Source organism: Rana temporaria, chromosome 7 (assembly GCF_905171775.1).
Source record: "Rana temporaria chromosome 7, aRanTem1.1, whole genome shotgun sequence".
Classification (NCBI taxonomy): domain Eukaryota; kingdom Metazoa; phylum Chordata; class Amphibia; order Anura; family Ranidae; genus Rana; species Rana temporaria.
Window position 1 is genome coordinate 157,364,897 of NC_053495.1, and position 17,126 is coordinate 157,382,022.

At 41.7% G+C, this 17,126-nt stretch overlaps 1 protein-coding gene across 1 annotated transcript in view; it reads left to right on the forward strand.

Annotated features, from left to right (window-relative positions):
• Positions 1 to 17,126, forward strand: part of LHX4 (LIM homeobox 4) — a 91,402-nt gene that overhangs the window by 60,169 nt on the left and 14,107 nt on the right. Inside the window, exons 3-4 of the mRNA XM_040360238.1 lie at positions 4,797 to 4,999; positions 11,894 to 12,048. Of these exons, the coding sequence (XP_040216172.1) occupies positions 4,797 to 4,999; positions 11,894 to 12,048 (358 nt within the window). The remainder of the gene's footprint in view (positions 1 to 4,796; positions 5,000 to 11,893; positions 12,049 to 17,126) is intronic.

Sequence of the window (17,126 nt, forward strand, 5' to 3'; positions counted from 1 at the left end):
ATTACTCTCCCAGCATTTTTGCAGCCACCCAGCAGGACTATCCCTGGAGCATGTGGCCACCCATCTGGGCTGTTCCTGGAGCCCGCAGCTGCCCACTCAGCCTCTTCGCAGGCGCCCATTCAGTTTACGGCATGGCTGGGGGGGCAAAGACTAGAGGTCAGCTGACTGGTGAGGAATGTGAAGTGGGAGGGGCTGGAGGAGACCCTATCTCCTGATTTCGGCATAGGTGTCACTGCTACGAGACACCACAGAGCTGGAGACACAGTGAAGCCGGAGACAGTGAGTGACACTACCTGCGATTATAGTCGCCATTACAAGGACTCAGGGAGCGCTAAATGTCTGTGGGTTAGGGGCATAAATTACTTGTCTTGCCTTGGGTGCTGACAACCCACGCTATGAATATAATTTTACTGTTAGGGGTCCCCACAACTTGGGAAATTTTATCAAGGGGTCACGGCACTAGAAGGTTGAGAACCACTGGTCTAGATATTGAATTTTACAACCATATCAAATCTATCATTTTGCTTGAGTGGACTGGGAGAAGAAAGGAACATCTGATTCCTATTACTAAATAGACATTTTAATTTCAGACACTTGAAATACACTTGATCCTGTAAATGTCATTATCTCTACAATCTCCTTTTAAATTATGGGGTGGGATCCAACCAGACTGTATACATAACATTTGGCATCGCTGGCTGGGCAATATGATTTTGTCTTAATTGGTGTAAATGTTTTCTAGATGGCCTCCAGCCAGTTCCAACCTACACTAAGTGAAAGTATTTGATTAATTGTTTGGAATGCTCAGTTATTTGTTTGCCCTTTTGTGTAATGGGCTAACACTTCTCAGGGGACAAATCTTCATGGATTTTAAGATATTGTGTTACTCTGGTTGTCTCTGTTAAGTGTCTCTTTTATAGTGATTTTCTCTAGGATATTCTTGTGTGGAGAATATTGTCCATATTGGAAAATTGGCAGTTCACAGTACAAACCTTAACCTTACTATTAGGACTTGAGTTCAGTTGACAATCTGTGTTGCACTTTTGGTTGTATGGTGTATTAGAGCTTTTTACAGGACACTTTGTTTTGTATACCAGTAATGCTGGGTACTCATGGGAAGTCTATTTCTAAACACCGACGGAAAAAAGTCCAATGGGGCCCACACACGATCGGAATTTCCAATGAAAAAAGTCCATCAAACTTTTTTCATCGGAAATTCCAATCATGTGTACGCGGCAAAAGTGTGGTTCACACTGCACCTACTCAATGGTAGACGCAATAAGATCATGTACTTATGTCTGTGTAGCAGCACATAACATTTTTGTGAAGTGATTAATATAATGTGTGGCAGATAATATGGTCAAGGCCCCTTTCACACTGGCGTTCCATTTTTTTTTTTCCATCTGTTGATGGATGAAAAACGGACATCAATACATCTCTATGGAAAAGGGAAGCAAAAGGATGATAATCCATTTACATCAGTTTACATCCAATTATGTTAACATCCGTTTTTTGGAACAGATCAAAAAAAAAATTTCCCGTTAAAAAACAGTAACAGATGAAAAACAGATGTAAACAGACAAACGGTCCATTTTCCATCTGATTTTGCATTGGTAGTGGATGTTAAGGGTCCTTTCACACGGAGCGGACTGTTTCTGTGTCCGCTCCGTGTGTCCGCCAAAGCTCAGCGGGGATCATCCGTCATCCCCGCTGAGCTGTCGACGGATAGGGTGGTCCCCGCACACAGTGCAGAGACCGCCCTGTCTCTGCTCCGCTCTCCCCTATGGGGGATCAGATGCAGACGGACCGTCTGTCTGTCTGCATCCGATCCGCTCCGCCGGACGGAAGAAAAATAGGGTTTCTTCCGTTCGCAAAAGCGGATCCCGATGGACGCGGATGGTCGCGGACGTTAGCGGATGCTCCATCCGCTAACGGACGCGATCCCATAGGGATTCATTACAAGTCCGTAAACGGACTTGTAATGAACGGACGAGCGGAGCGGATGTCTGAAAGGGGCCTAAAGAACTGATATAAAAACTGATAAGAACCCGATGAGAAACTCATAAGAAAATGCTGAGAAACTGATAGGAAACTGCTGAGAAACTGATAGGAAACTGCTGAGAAACTGATAGGAAACTGCTGAGAAACTGATAGGAAACTGATGAGAAACTGAAAGGAAACTGATGAGAAACTGATAGAAAACTGATGAGAAACTGATGAGAATCTGCTGAGAAATTTATAGGAAACTGCTGAGAAACTGATAGGAAACTGCTGAGAAACTGCTGAGAAACTGATAGAAAACTGATGAGAAACTGATGAGAAACTGATGAGAAACTGCTGAGAAACTGATAGGAAACTGATGAGAAACTGAAAGAACCTGATGAGAAACTGATAGGAAACTGATGAGAAACTGAAAGGAAACTGATGAAAAACTTCTTTGAAAAAAACATGACTCATGAAACAAATAGAATGTTGACGCTGAATGTGGGTTGCTATATTAATGGGACACATTTTTAAAATGTTATTATGTTTTCTATATCTGATGTCATTAATGTACATTCTATTCTTTTGTAATCCTCATCCTCTTTGCATGATACTATTTTGTATGGCAGTATCAGGCTTCTGCTTAACAAGGAGATGGAGGATTGTAGTGCGTACGCTAAACAATGCAGTATTTTAGCCTTATCATTAGTCCATCTTAGCATTTTTATCCTCTCATTAGAATATCATTTTTTTCTGCTGGTGTGGGCTATGTATCACTGGTGACACTAGGCCTTCCTGAAATTGGATCTCAGTAACGTTTGGGATTTAAAGAATGTGTAGGATTAAATTATGCAAGAACATATGCAGGACTAATGTTAAGGCCCCATACACACGAGAGAATTTATCCGCGGATACGGTCCAGCGGACCGTTTCCACGGATAAATCCTCTCAAAGATTTCCGCAGATTTCTATGCGATGGAGTGTACACACCATCGCATTGAAATCCGCGCGGAAATCATCTGGCGATGACGTGTCACGCCGTTGCCGCGATTATGACGCGGCGACGGCGCGACGCTGTCATATAAGGAATTCCACGCATGCGTCAAATCATTACGACGCGTGCGGGGAATCCCTTTGGACGGATGGATCCGGTGAGTCTGTACAGACGAGCGGATCCATCCGTTGGAATGGATTCCAGCAGATGGATTTGTTGTGCATGTCAGCAAATATCCGATCTGCTGGAATCCATCCCAGAGGAGATTTCTCCGCGGAAACAGATCCGCTGGCGTGTACACACCATAGGATCTATCCGCAGAAACCCATTTTCTGGGATTTATCTGCGGATGGATTCTATCGTGTGTATGGGGCCTAGGGGTTCATTTTCCAGAGACTTAAGCCCCATACACACCATTAGATTATCTGCAGATTTTTTTCTTCAGATTTACCAAAACCATGTAGTACAAGGGCCTGCCTGATTGCATACAAATTGAAACTCTTAAGGTTTGACCTCCTATTACATGGTTTTGGTAAATCTGAAGACAAAAATCTGCAGATAATGTGATGGTGTGTATGGGGCCTTAGTGAGGGAATTTTCACTTTGGATGGGAATTTCCCTTAGTTTACCGAATAAGGTGGAGTTCTGCTGACTTCCATCAACAAATTATGTCAAAATACATTTTTTTTTTTAGTTAGTTTTTAGTTATTTTTTTTTAGTTTAGTTTTCAGTTATATTTTGTGCATTTAGGAATGAATCCAGGCCTTTTTAAAAACAATCCAACGAGCTGGCCAGAACCACATTTTCAGCTCTTACTGTGAAGAAGCCTTTTTTGTATTAGGAGGTTAAATCTCTTTTCCTCTAGACACAAAGAGTGTCCCTTGCCCTCTGTAATGACTTTAAAGTGAATAATCCAATATATATGGACCACTCATGTATATACATGTTGACCATACCCCCTTGTATTCTCCTCTTCTCAACAGAAGATAAATTCAGTTCCTCTAATCTTTCCTCATACTGAGTTCCTCCATGCCTTTTATCAGTTTGCTTGCCCTTCGCTGCACTTTCCCCAGTTCCCTGATATCCTTTTTCTGAACTGGTGCCCAAAACTAAACTGAAATGCCTATTCTAGATGAGGTCTTACTAATGATTTGTACAAGGGAAAAATTATATCTCTCTGGAGTCTATGCCTCTTTTAATACAAGAAAGGATTTTGCTTCCTTTTGAAACTGCAGCTTGGCATTGCATGCTATTATTAAGCTTAAAATCTGCAAGAACACCCATATCCTTCTCCACCATTGATTCCCCCAGTTGTTCTTCTTCTAGTATGTATGATGAATGCATATTTTTAGTCCCCAAGTGCATAACTTTCTATCAACATTAACCCTCATTTGCCACATAACTTGGTGTCATCTGCAAATTTTGAAATGGTCTTTTTAATACCAGACTATTTATTATATTTATATATATATATATATATATATATATATATAAACAGTATTATAATAGAAATATACAGGTCCCAACACTGAACCTTGGGGTACACCACTAATTACCTTAAACCGTTCAGAATATGAATCATTAATTACTACTTTAAATTACACATTAGCTGTGTGTGGGGAACTTTGTCAAACGCTTATGCAAAATCCAAGTAAACTATATCCACAGCCACTCCTTTGTCTAAGGTTTACCTTACCTCCTTTAAATATTGATATTGCTTACCTCCTCATTAAAAGAAATCATATTTGTTTGACGTTCAATAATTCAGCATACTGACTATACCTTCCCATTGTTACAGCTTAATTTCTGTATTTTCCAGGAGATTTGGCACCAAGTGTACAGCATGTCAGCAAGGAATCCCTCCAACTCAAGTGGTACGGAAAGCCCAGGACTTTGTATATCACCTGCACTGCTTTTCCTGTGTTATTTGTAGTCGACAACTGGCTACTGGTGATGAGTTCTACCTCATGGAGGATGGTCGGCTGGTTTGCAAAGAGGATTATGAGACTGCGAAGCAGAATGGTGAGGACCTACTTAAACTCTTCTACTGGATCGTGACTTGCAAGCATACAGATGAGAGCCCTCTATTTTAAAGCAAGTTATAAACGTAGTTTACAGTTTCCTAAGATGAGCAATTGGATTCTCTTGTTGCAATATGAAAGTAGAAAGTGATAATCAGGTTGACTAGGGTCAACATAGACCGATACAACATTTCCCGCTTTTTTTTATAAATATGGACAAATATCTGTACAAACTATGTCAATGCACTGCAGTGACTGCATAAAAAAAAGAGAAGTGTTTTGAATGAATTGATAACATTTGTATACATATTTTTCATATTTTAGTTGGTTAAATATAAATGCATGTGAATATTTTATATTACTAATTCCAGTTAACAGGTAAAGTTCCTAGATACTTGTTTACTAGGCTAACACTAACTGCTGTGCTCAAAAAGTCACATATTCCTCCTGCTGATGAAGAAGGGGCCCTGCCTGCTAAATTCATATTATCGGTCCCTATATTGTTATCAGAGAAGGGCTGCTAGGAAAACCACCCAACCAATCACATGAGCAGGAAATAGAATTTCTGGAAGTGTATAAAAATAGCTCACAGGACATCCCCACTCTTTTGATCGTTACAAGGCCATAGCTGGATTTATACCAAAGTTACAGCTTGCTGCAGATTAAAGTAGGCCAACTCCAAGCACGTTTTTTATAGGTTTGTCAGGTAGGTAAGGTTGAAAATCTCTGTCAGGTTTTAATTGCTGTGTTTCATGGTGGAGAAGGTTTACTTGTATCAGTAACAAGTAGGGTTGTCCCGATGCCACTTTTTTAGGACCGAGTACAAGTACTGATACTTTTTTTCATGTACTCACCGATACCGAATACCGATAATTTTTTTAAAATGTGTCCCCAAATGCAGCCGTGTCCCCAAATGCAGCCATGTCCCCACAAATGCAGCCATGTCCCCCACAAATGCAGCCATGTCCCCCACAAATGCAGCCATGTCCCCACAAATGCAGTCATGTCCCCCACAAATGCAGCCATGTCCCCCACAAATGCAGCCATGTCCCCCACAAATGCAGCCATGTCCCCCACAAATGCAGCCATGTCCCCCACAAATGCAGCCATGTCCCCCACAAATGCAGCCATGTCCCCCACAAATGCAGCCGGAGACAGATCACCCATCCAATCCTGGGACGGGTGATCTGTCTATCAAAGTGCCCGGACAAGGGGGAGGGGCTATATATGACAAGTCGCAGCGGGGGAACACACAGCTATTCAAATGAAAGCTGTAATGTTCCCCGCGCTTATCTACTAGACGGCGGCGGCGGGGGGGAGGTCTTGGCTTTCTCTTTGAGGACTGCTCTGCTCCGCTCTCCGCCCCCTCGCCGCCCCCTCTCCGCCCGCTCTCTCTGAAAAAAAAAGTATCGGACGAAGCATCAGGAGCATTTGAGTGAGTACAAGTACTCACGCAAATGCTCAGTATCGGTCCCAATACCGATACTAGTATCGGTATCGGGACAACCCTAATAACAAGGGGTTACAAGGACAGGAAATGGTGACACATACACTATATTACCAAAGGTATGGGATGTCTGCCTTTGCACATGAATGTTAGTCTTAGTCCGTAGGGTTCAATATTGAGTTGGCCCACCCTTTGCAGCTATAACTGCTTCAACTCTTCTGGGAAGGCTGTTCCATATTGAGTTGGCCCACTCTTTGCAGCTTTAACTTAACTTTAACATAATGTGGCCTGCTCGTATTGGCAGAGGTTGTTACTTCAATCCGAGCAGGCTTAGCAGGCTCTAGTCATCAAGAGAGTGCATCGTCCGCTGGGATTGGCTGAGCGGTGCACATACTGAATTACATACAGCTTTACAGAGCACCCAGCGGGCTGATATTATATCTATTGGACAGCTGCTTCACCCAGCGTATAAGACGACCCCCGGTTTTTGACTCCTCTTATATGCCGGAAAATACGGTAGTTTTATTTAATACTGATGAATAGATCTAGACTTGGAATGGTCAGATGGCTTTGTGGTTAGTCTGAATAATTGTAGTCATTTAAATGAAACATTGTATTGTGACTAGTTTGTAATACTTTTGAAAATTTCCTCAATGGTCAATTTTTTATCTTGCATTAAGTTAAATTACGAAAATCATTAATGCTTATAATGTCCGGTTTTATTTTCTAATTTACAGTACAGACTCCACTCTTTAGGCCACTCATTTATCAATGTTAGTGCATTTCTTTAGATTTGTTGTATGAATCATCTTTTATTTTTTGCTTGGATTATTGGTGTATTCTCTATAGAGCATACAGCGATGTATTAAACTAAAGCTGAGCTGTTTTTATTGGACCAAAATATAATGTTGTTACGTTTTCATGACATCATTGGGATCATGCTGCAGAAATCCTGTTCCTGTATGAAGTATCTGCCTATATCTCCCACGTCTCTTATACTGTATGATGAGAAACATTTTAAATCAATGCAGAGATCCAACCAAATGTGTCACACTCCTTCCTGGGAAGAGCCTTATGCCCCATACACACGAGCGGTTTTCCCCTCGGAAAAAGTCCAATGAGAGCTTTTGGCCGGGAATCCCAGATACGACGGCGCATATTTGCACTTACGCGGCGTATCTCGAGATACGTCGGCGCAAGTGCTTTGTGAATCCGGGCCCTAGTGTGCAATAGGGCCTTACCCTCACCTCCTGTTATGGTGACAACTGCACAATTTTGGATTTACCATTGATGTCCCAGTGACAATAGTCAGCAGGATAATTTGTGAAGGTATGTCTCCCAAGGGGACATACAGTGCCTTGAATAAGTATTCATACCCCTTGAAATTTTATCATGTTACAACCAAAAATGTATGATAATGGTTTTCAAAATGTTTAAAAATAAATATTTGAAAATAGTTTAGTGTGCATTTGTATTCAGCCCCCCCGAGTCAAAACTTTGTAGAACCGCCTTTCGCTGCAGTTACAGTTCCAAGTGATTTTGGGGGTGTCTCTACCAGTTTTGCACATCTAAAGAGTGATATTTTTTGCCCATCCTTCTTTGCAAAATAGTTCAAGCTCTGTCAGATTGGATGGAAAGCGTCTGTGAACAGCGATTTTCAAATCTTGCCACAGATTCTCAATTGGATTTAGGTCTGAACTTTGACCATTCTAACACATGAATATGCTTTGATCTAAACCATTCCATTGTTTAGGGTCGTTGTTCTGTTTGAATGTTAACCTCCGCCCCAGTCTCAAGTCTTTTGCAGACTCTAATGCCGCGTACACACGATCATTTTTCATCATGAAAAAAAAACGTTGTTTTTCCAACCTCATCATTAAAACGACGTTTCCCACACACCATCGTTTTTAAAAAATGATCTAGCAAAGCGCTGTGACGTACAACACGTACGACGGCACAATAAAGGGGAGGTTCCATTCGCCTTTGGGCATGCTTTAGCTGATTCCGTGTTAGTAAAAGACGATTCGCGCTTTTTTGTCTGTTACAGCGTGATGAATGTGCTTACTCCATTATGAACGGTAGTTTTACCAGAACGAGTGTTCCCGTCTCATAATTTGCTTCTGAGCATGCACAGGTTTTTAACATCGTTTTAGCCCACACACGATAATTTTTTACAACCCGAAAAACGACATAGTTTAAAACGCCGTTAAAAAATGCAGCATGTTCGAGTTTTGTTTGTTTGTCGTTTTTCAGAACCTGAAAAATTATGTGAAGCCCACACACGATCATTTAAAATTACATTTTTTAAAAACAACGTTTTTTTCATGCCGAAAAATGATCGTGTGTACGCGGCATAACAGGTTTTCTTCTAAGATTGCCCTGTATTTGGCTCCATCCATCTTCCCATCAACTCTGACCTGCTTCCCTGTCAAAAAAAAAAGCATCCCCACAACATGATGCTACCACCACCATGTTTTACAGTGGGAATGGTGTGTTCAAAGTGATGTGCAGTTAGTTTTCCACCACACATAGCGTTTTGCTTTTAGGGCAAAAAGTTAAATTTTGGTCTCATCTGACCAGAGCACCTTCTTCCACATGTTTGCTGTGTCCCCCACATGTTTTCTCGCAAACTGCAAACGGGACTTCTTATGGCTTTCTTTCAACAATGGCTTTCTTCTTGCCACTCTTCCAAAAAGGCCAGATTTGTGCAGTTCACGACTAATAGTTGTCCTGTGGACAGATTCTCCTGACTGAGCTGTGGATCTCTGCAGCTCCTCCAGGGTTACCATGGGCCTCTTGGCTGCTTCTCCAATTAATGCTCTCCTTGGCCAGCCTGTCAGTTTAGGTGGATGGCCATGTCTTGGTAGGTTTGCAGTTCTGCCATAGTCTTTCCATTTTTGGATGATGGATTGAACAGTGCTCCGTAAGATTTTCGAAGCTTGGGATATTTTTTTTGAACCTAGCCCTGCTTTACACTTCTCCACAACTTTATTCCTGATCTGTCTGGTGTGTTCCTTGGCCTTTATGATGCTGTTTGTTCACAAAGATTCTCTAACAAACCTCTGAGGGCTTCAAAGAACAGCTGTATTTATTCTGAGAATAAATTACATACAGGTGGACTCTATTTACGAATTAGGTGACTTCTGAAGGCAAATGGTTCCACTAGATTTTATTTAGGGGTATCAGAATACAAATGAACGCCACACTTTTCACATATTTATTTTGTAAAAAAAATGTAAAACCATTTATCATTTTCCTTTCACTTCACAATTATGTGCCACTTTCTGTTGATCACATAAAATCACAATAAAATACATTTACGTTTTTGAGTGTAACCTGACAAAATGTGAAAAATATCAAGGGGTATGAATACTTCTTTAAGGCACCGTAGACAATGATGAGAACTTGACAGAGGTTCTAACCTTACTTAATACAAATTAGGAAAGTTTTGCCTGAAATTCTACTTTGGGATAAAACATATGTTGTTTAAAATACACATATAGGACAAATCCAGGGGCGGACTGATCATTCGGGCACTCGGGCACTGCCCGAGGGCCCCATGCCACTAGGGGGCCCCATCAGGGTTGCCTGCCTCAGTAAAACCAGGGACAGTATGTAAAAATCTGTCCCTGAAATGTCTCTTACCGACATCCTTTTGGTCTAAAAATCCCAAGATTATAGCTGCCCCGCCTCTCTAGTACGTTCTCAGTGTGTTTGTATATATTGTGTGTGTGTGTATACTGTATGTGTGTGTGTATAGAGTACTGTGATGCCCCATAATCTATTGCCTGGGGGCCCCATAATCTCCTATTGCCCGAGGGCCCCATGAGTTGTCAGTCCGCCCCTGGACAAATCTTAAAGCGGATCTCCACCCTAAAGTGAAGTCGCGCTGATCGGCACCCTCCCCCTCCGGTGTCACATTTGACACCTTTCAGGGGGAGGGGGGTGCAGATACCTGTCTAAAGACAGGTATTTGCACCCACTTCCGGCCACACGTCACGGGCAAAAGACGGGTTTTTCTGACATCCTGTCCGTCCCCCGTTGTGTGCTGGGAACACTCGGCTCCCAGCACACAGCGGGAGCCAATCGGTGGGCGCAGCGCGACTCACGCATGCGCCGTAGGGAACCGGGCAGTGAAGCTGGAGCGCTTCACTTCCTGGCTCCCTCACTGTGGATGAAGGGGGGAGCAGCAGGGTGACGAGTGATCGCTCGTCCTCTGCTGCGGACGCCGCTGGACTCCAGGACAGGTAAGTGTCCTAATATTAAAACTCAGCAGCTGCAGTATTTGTAGCTGCTGGCTTTTAATATTTTTTTTTGAGCGGAGATCCGCTTTAAGGAAGGATGCATTCCAGAAAACATTGAAAATAAAAGGAAACCTATACTAAAAATATGATATGGGCTGCAAATGCTGAGCTCATCCTGGAAAATTCTTGCCTGACTGTCTTTTGCCTTAGTGCCTTTTGAGTGTTGCACCACGCTACAAATGCTCCTGTTCTATTCAGTAATTCATGTCTACTCAGCGGCTTAATGAGTAATCCTCCTACATCATTACACTTTAAATGTAATACTAAACCAAAGAGGAAAAGCCTATATGACATCACCATCCCATCTCATTGTCCAATCAGAATGCTTTGAATTAATTATTTGAATGGCAGCAGTGCCGAGTGTCCAACCTCCTGTTTTTCCAGTGCATCAGGCTGGCCATTTAGCACAGGACCTACAAGCAAGTGGATGCTGCAACTTCATTGATTTCCAGCTTACAGGGGCACTGGCCAGATATGGTATACATAGTTACATTGGTCCAAGCTGAACCAAATTTAACTATGTAAAAACATACCTTACCTTGAATTCATCTTTAACCACTTCCGACCAGTAGGACGTCATATGACATCCTGGATTTGAAGTGAAGATATCTAGGTGATGCCTGCAGAAGCAGGCATCACCCAGATATCTGTCTTTTCAGCCAGCGATTCCCTCTAATTAAAAGCCATCCTAGTGACTGATTAGCTGCTGAATTGCTTTTACAGGCAGTGGGAGGGGACGTCCCCCTCCTCCCGCTGCCCATCGGTGCCTCTCCGGGCTCTCCCTTGTGATCAGAGAAGCCGGGATCTGATGCGGCAGTGATGCCAGGTTACCACAGAGCTGGCCAAAGACCAAGAGGACCTATCATGCTTTATTTATATCACAAGGAATGTTTACATTTTTGTGAGAGGAATACAAGTGATTAAAATGTGCATTTTAGCATTTGTAAAAATATGCCAGTTTTACTTGATTACTGGAGAGGTGGTCAGCAAGGTCTTGAAAAAAAATTGCTCCCTGGCTGAATTTTAAGCTTTCCATTGTGCTTTTGTGAAATCTTTACATATTTATACACAATATAAAATCTAAAATGAAAAAGAAAGTTTTACCTAAGGTGCTGAGTTTGCAATGTGGTCTTCTCTTATCCAGATGACTCAGAGGGAGGCGCAAAGAGGCCTCGTACCACAATAACGGCCAAACAGCTGGAGACATTAAAGAATGCCTACAAGAACTCTCCGAAACCAGCCCGGCATGTGAGGGAGCAGCTGTCGTCAGAGACGGGGCTAGACATGCGTGTTGTGCAGGTACGGCAAACATGGATAGGCAACACCAAAGCTGAATTCTCTGCTTAGTTATCAATGTAAAGAATACATATTTCTCAATGTCATTAAGCTTACAATTACTCATTGAAACTGTTCCATTTGGCTGATGTACCCAAGATCATTGTTTCCGATGAAAAAAGTCTGACCGATCGTGTGTGAGCCCCATCGGATTTTTTTCCATAGGTGTAATAAAAATAGAACATGTTTTAAATTTTTCCGATAGTAAATTACGTAATTATCGTCTGTGTGGAACTCCATCAGAGAAAAATCCACGCATGCTCAGAATCAAGTCGACACATGCTCAGAAGCATTGAACTTCATTTTTTTCGGCTTGTCGTACTGTTTTACGTCACAGCGTTTTGGCACGGTCGGAATTTAGTCTCATGGGGCCAGATCCACATAGCCTGGCGCATTGTTGCGTCCGGCGTAGCGTATCTCTGATACACTACGCCGCCGTAACTTTCAGCATATTTTCCTTATCTTTAAAGAATTTGCGGCGTAGTGTAACTTTGGCGGCGTAAGGGCGCGCAATTCAAATGGATGTGATGGGGGCGTGTTTTATGTAAATACATGCGCCGTCCGTGGGGGTATCCCAGTGCGCATGCTCGAAATTAACCCGCAACAAGCCAATGCTTACGACGTGAACGTCATTCTACGCAAAGCCCTATTCGCGAACGACTTATGCAAACGACGTAAAAAATAAAAAATTTGACGTGGGAACGACGGCCATACTTAACATAGGATATGCCTCATATAGCAGGGGTAACTATACGCCGAAAAAAGCCTTACGGAAACTACGTAAAAAAAATGCGCCGGCCGGACGTACGTTCGTGGATCGCCGTATCTAACTAATTTGCATACTCGACGTGGAAATTGACGGAAACGCTACCTAGCGGCCATCGTAAATATGCACCTTAGATCCGACGGCGTACTAAGACGTATGCCAGTCGGATCTAGCCCAGCTTCAGGCGTATCTTGTTTTGTGGATACAAAACAAAGATACGCCAGAGCAAACTAGAAGTTACGCGGCGTATCAATAGATACGCCAGCGTAAATGCTTCGTGGATCTGGCCCACAGTGTGTATGCAAGTCAGCTTCATCAGAATTCCAACGAAAAATTCCATTGGATTTTATTCCATCAGAAATCCGATCGTGTGTATGCGGCATTAGTGTATAATAGAACTTGTTGTATGCTATGAATAACCCATAAGGATGTACAATGTGATGTGTAAAGGCCCATACACACGATCAGACTGTAATTCAGAACCGTCTATGGCCGGCCTAAGCCAGGCTACTTATGCTGCAAATTTCTTTCCTGCAATCATGGCTTGCAGGGAAAAAATGTACACAATAACCCCATCAACACAGACAGGTCTGGCAATTGCCTGCTCCCGGCGAGGGGGTGGAAGAAGCTGTCCCTGCCGGGAGAAGACAGTGATTATTGCTAATGGCTGTAGCAGCCACTAGCTATAATCGCAAATGAATCCGGCAGGCTGGTTTTACCCAAGTTTATTAACTGAATTATCAGTGCAGACGGTGTAGAGTTTTTGTTCAACCAATTCATGTAGGAGTAGACGTATGACCACGTTTGAATCAACTGTCACAAGGAAGGAGCATTCCATCAAGCCCTTCATAACCTGTGAGACCACAGGAGTGGTCTACTTAATTCAATGTCCATGCGGCCTACAATATGTGGGCCGCACCAAGCGACAACTACGTGTTCGATTGAATGAACATATTACAAATATCCTCAATGGATTTGAACAACATTCGGTGTCCAAGCACTATCTTTTAAAGCACAACAAAGACCCAAGAAATACATTATTCTTGGGTATCGATAAATTCAAACCAAACTGGAGGGGAAGTGCTCTGGTAAGGGAGATATCCAGGCTTGAAATGGCCTGGATACACCGTCTTAAAAGCTATGCACCCATGGTCTCAATATAGACACCGACGTAAATGCGTTTATAAATAACGCCTAATGTTATTTATGTTGGAGTCTAGGGTATACACTATTGGTTTATATGTGCCTTTTGTATATCAATTTTATGATATTCATGTATATTTCTATTTTAGCCTCACCTTGATCTCACCAGGATGGGAAAAAAAATTTTGTCATTTAAAAAATCTTTTTGTCCTTTAAGAAATTTTTCTATCACATTAGTTAGTTTTTATAACACTGGGATATATATTGATATATAATATTTTTACACTGTAAAATTTTATACAATTATTCATAATCGTTTTTATATATATTTATATTTTTATTACATTATAAGAATTTTCACACAAATAATTTTTCACGTAAATTTTTTATATGAGTTTTATAATTCATTTTTTATGGAAACGGGGGTTGATTTGATTATGTTTCCAATCCTAATTTTTTCACATATATATTTTTATATGTTGTTATACATATATATATATAATTTAATTTAATTTATTCTATACAGTTACCAGTAATGAGGTAATGCTCATTTACTCCCTATTAATTCAAGGGCATGCTGTTCCAGTTTCAATCTGTAGGGGGACGGATTGCCTTTGTATGTATTACACACTGTAATCTATCGTTTTATTTTTATTTTGGGTTTCGTTATCCTATACAGATTGAGATTCATTATTTGATATTATGCATGTAAATTCTTGCCTGTAACAATATTTTGAGTCTCGTCTGTGTAATTATCTCCCTGTCTTAGCCTTAGGGACTTTTAGGTCTCGCACATAGCTATATCACACAGTTTCCCACTTCCAAAATGGTGTTTCTGTTACTTCCGGTTCCTGGCAGTCAAAGCGAGGCCTGGAAATATAAAGCGGTGGTTCACTGCAGAGTCTATTCCCATTGAAAACGTCAATTTGTGACGAAACGCGTCTGGGACGGCGTGCAGTGACGTCACCGCGTTCAGGAAGGACTTCTGCTATATGCCGGCCGGCATCTGTTTTTATGCTTATACTTGCTCCACGCTTGTAAGTAGTTTTAATTACTTTTAATAAAATTGTTGGTACCTACTACCCTATGTGCGGTCTCCTTCCCTGCATGTTTATTATCGACTGGGCCATAAGAGACGGTTTGAGGAGGAGAACTTCACAATAGATTTCGCATATCCCGCCAAGGATTCCTATGAATTGTGGTCTGTTTACATCCCGGGTCCAATTTAAAGCTGTTCCCTATACTCTGGAGTATCCTGGTGTTAACCATAAATAACGCTGTTATTTGGTTGCCTTGTGGTAAGCCTCAGTCCATGTGGTGGCGGATCACGTTTATGTTAATATTTACACACTGGGTGTCGTTTGTCCTGGATTTCACTATTTTTGGACTTTATTATTGCATATGTGCACGTATTAAGGACTTATTTGTACTTACTTTTTGCACTTATTTTTGTGCGATTTTTTCCTTGATAATTTGAATAATTTTTTGTGGACACACAAAAGGACTTTATTGCACGTATTGGGTTGGCGCAATTTTTCTCTTTTTTCCATTATTAACTGAACCATACAGTACATGGTTCAAATATAGTCCGGTTCCTGCTGAACTGGTCGAGATTCAAACAGTCTATGGCCAGCCTAAGCTTATGGGTTTGTCTACAAATAAGGCAGACAGAAAACTGTGTTCACCAAGGTCAAGTTGATGTGGACTAATTATTTTCCTGACACAATTTCTCAGGGAGGAACAACCCATTCTACCGGCTGATTCAAATTAATGAGAGCATGCAATCCAGACAAAAAGATTTCACATGCTCACCTTCCAACGTTCAACAGCCAAGAGAGGGCCTCTACAGCTTTATTAAAAGCATAGAAGGCCCCCACAGCTTTATTAAAAGCATAGAATCACAAAACATGCATTGATTGGTTCACATTATACAGACACACCCACTCTACCCTCCTCCCCTGTGTGGCTTGCCCTTGGCATGAAGCTTCTCATTGGTCAGTCCATATAAGGGATGGTTTCTTCTCACAAGTCCATTCCAGGGAAGCAGCACACACATCCTCTTTATAAGTCCACGTGACATAAAAGTTCATTGTCAGCTCAGCAAGTTTCCTCCACAAGCTTCACACGGGGGGGGGGAGGGGGGGTTTTCCTCTTCCATACAGAGCAAGGAACGAGAAGGGAGTTTTGGAATAAAAGCCATCTAGGAATGCAATAGGGGATGGGTCGGTGCACACATTCGAAAGATGAGAAGCAGAAGGAGAAAATGGAAGATGAACTTTTCCTTTATCCCTTTTCTATATCCATCCAAGTTGAAATATACTTAAAAAAACATATCTGACAAATCTTATCAAGGAAAACAAGCAGTATTGATCATTCCCATACATACATATGCATAATGCGTATGAAAACAAATAACCAGTATAAGGAAACGAGGAACATTTCAGTGATTATAATAATAAAAAGAATTAGCCTAATTTGAAAACAGGGATTTTATAGAATCACCCACTACAAAGTCACAATCTCAAGTCTTTTGCATTAGCAGGCATTTACATGGGGTCACGATTCATTTTAATACAACACGCCCACTACCTACCTACGCTACGCCGCCGTAACTTAGGGAGCAAGTGATCTCAGTATTTACAGTATATTTGACATGGGAATCTGCAGGAAGACTTTTACATTTTCAAATCCTTACTCTTTCTATCTTTTAGTTTTTTAGATATTCATAAAATAAATCATCTTAATGTGAACAAATTGAATGTGTGCTAAAATACTAAAAACATTGGGCCGGATTCAGGTAGAGCGGCGTATATTTGAGCGGGAGTAGCGCAGCTCATATGCGCTACGCCGACGTAACATAGAGAGGCAAGACCAGTATTCACAAAGCACTTGCTCCCTAAGTTACGGCGGCGTAGCGTAGGTAGGTAGTGGGCGTGTTGTATTAAAATGAATCGTGACCCCATGTAAATGAAGCGCCGAACGAACGGCGCATGTGCGCGCATGCTCAGAATCACGTTGAATTTACTCCCTACGATACGCCGGCTCAATTTATAAGACGTGAACGTAACCTACGCCCAGCCCCATTCACGTACGACTTACGTAAAATCCGACGGCATATCTAGGTCATTTGCAT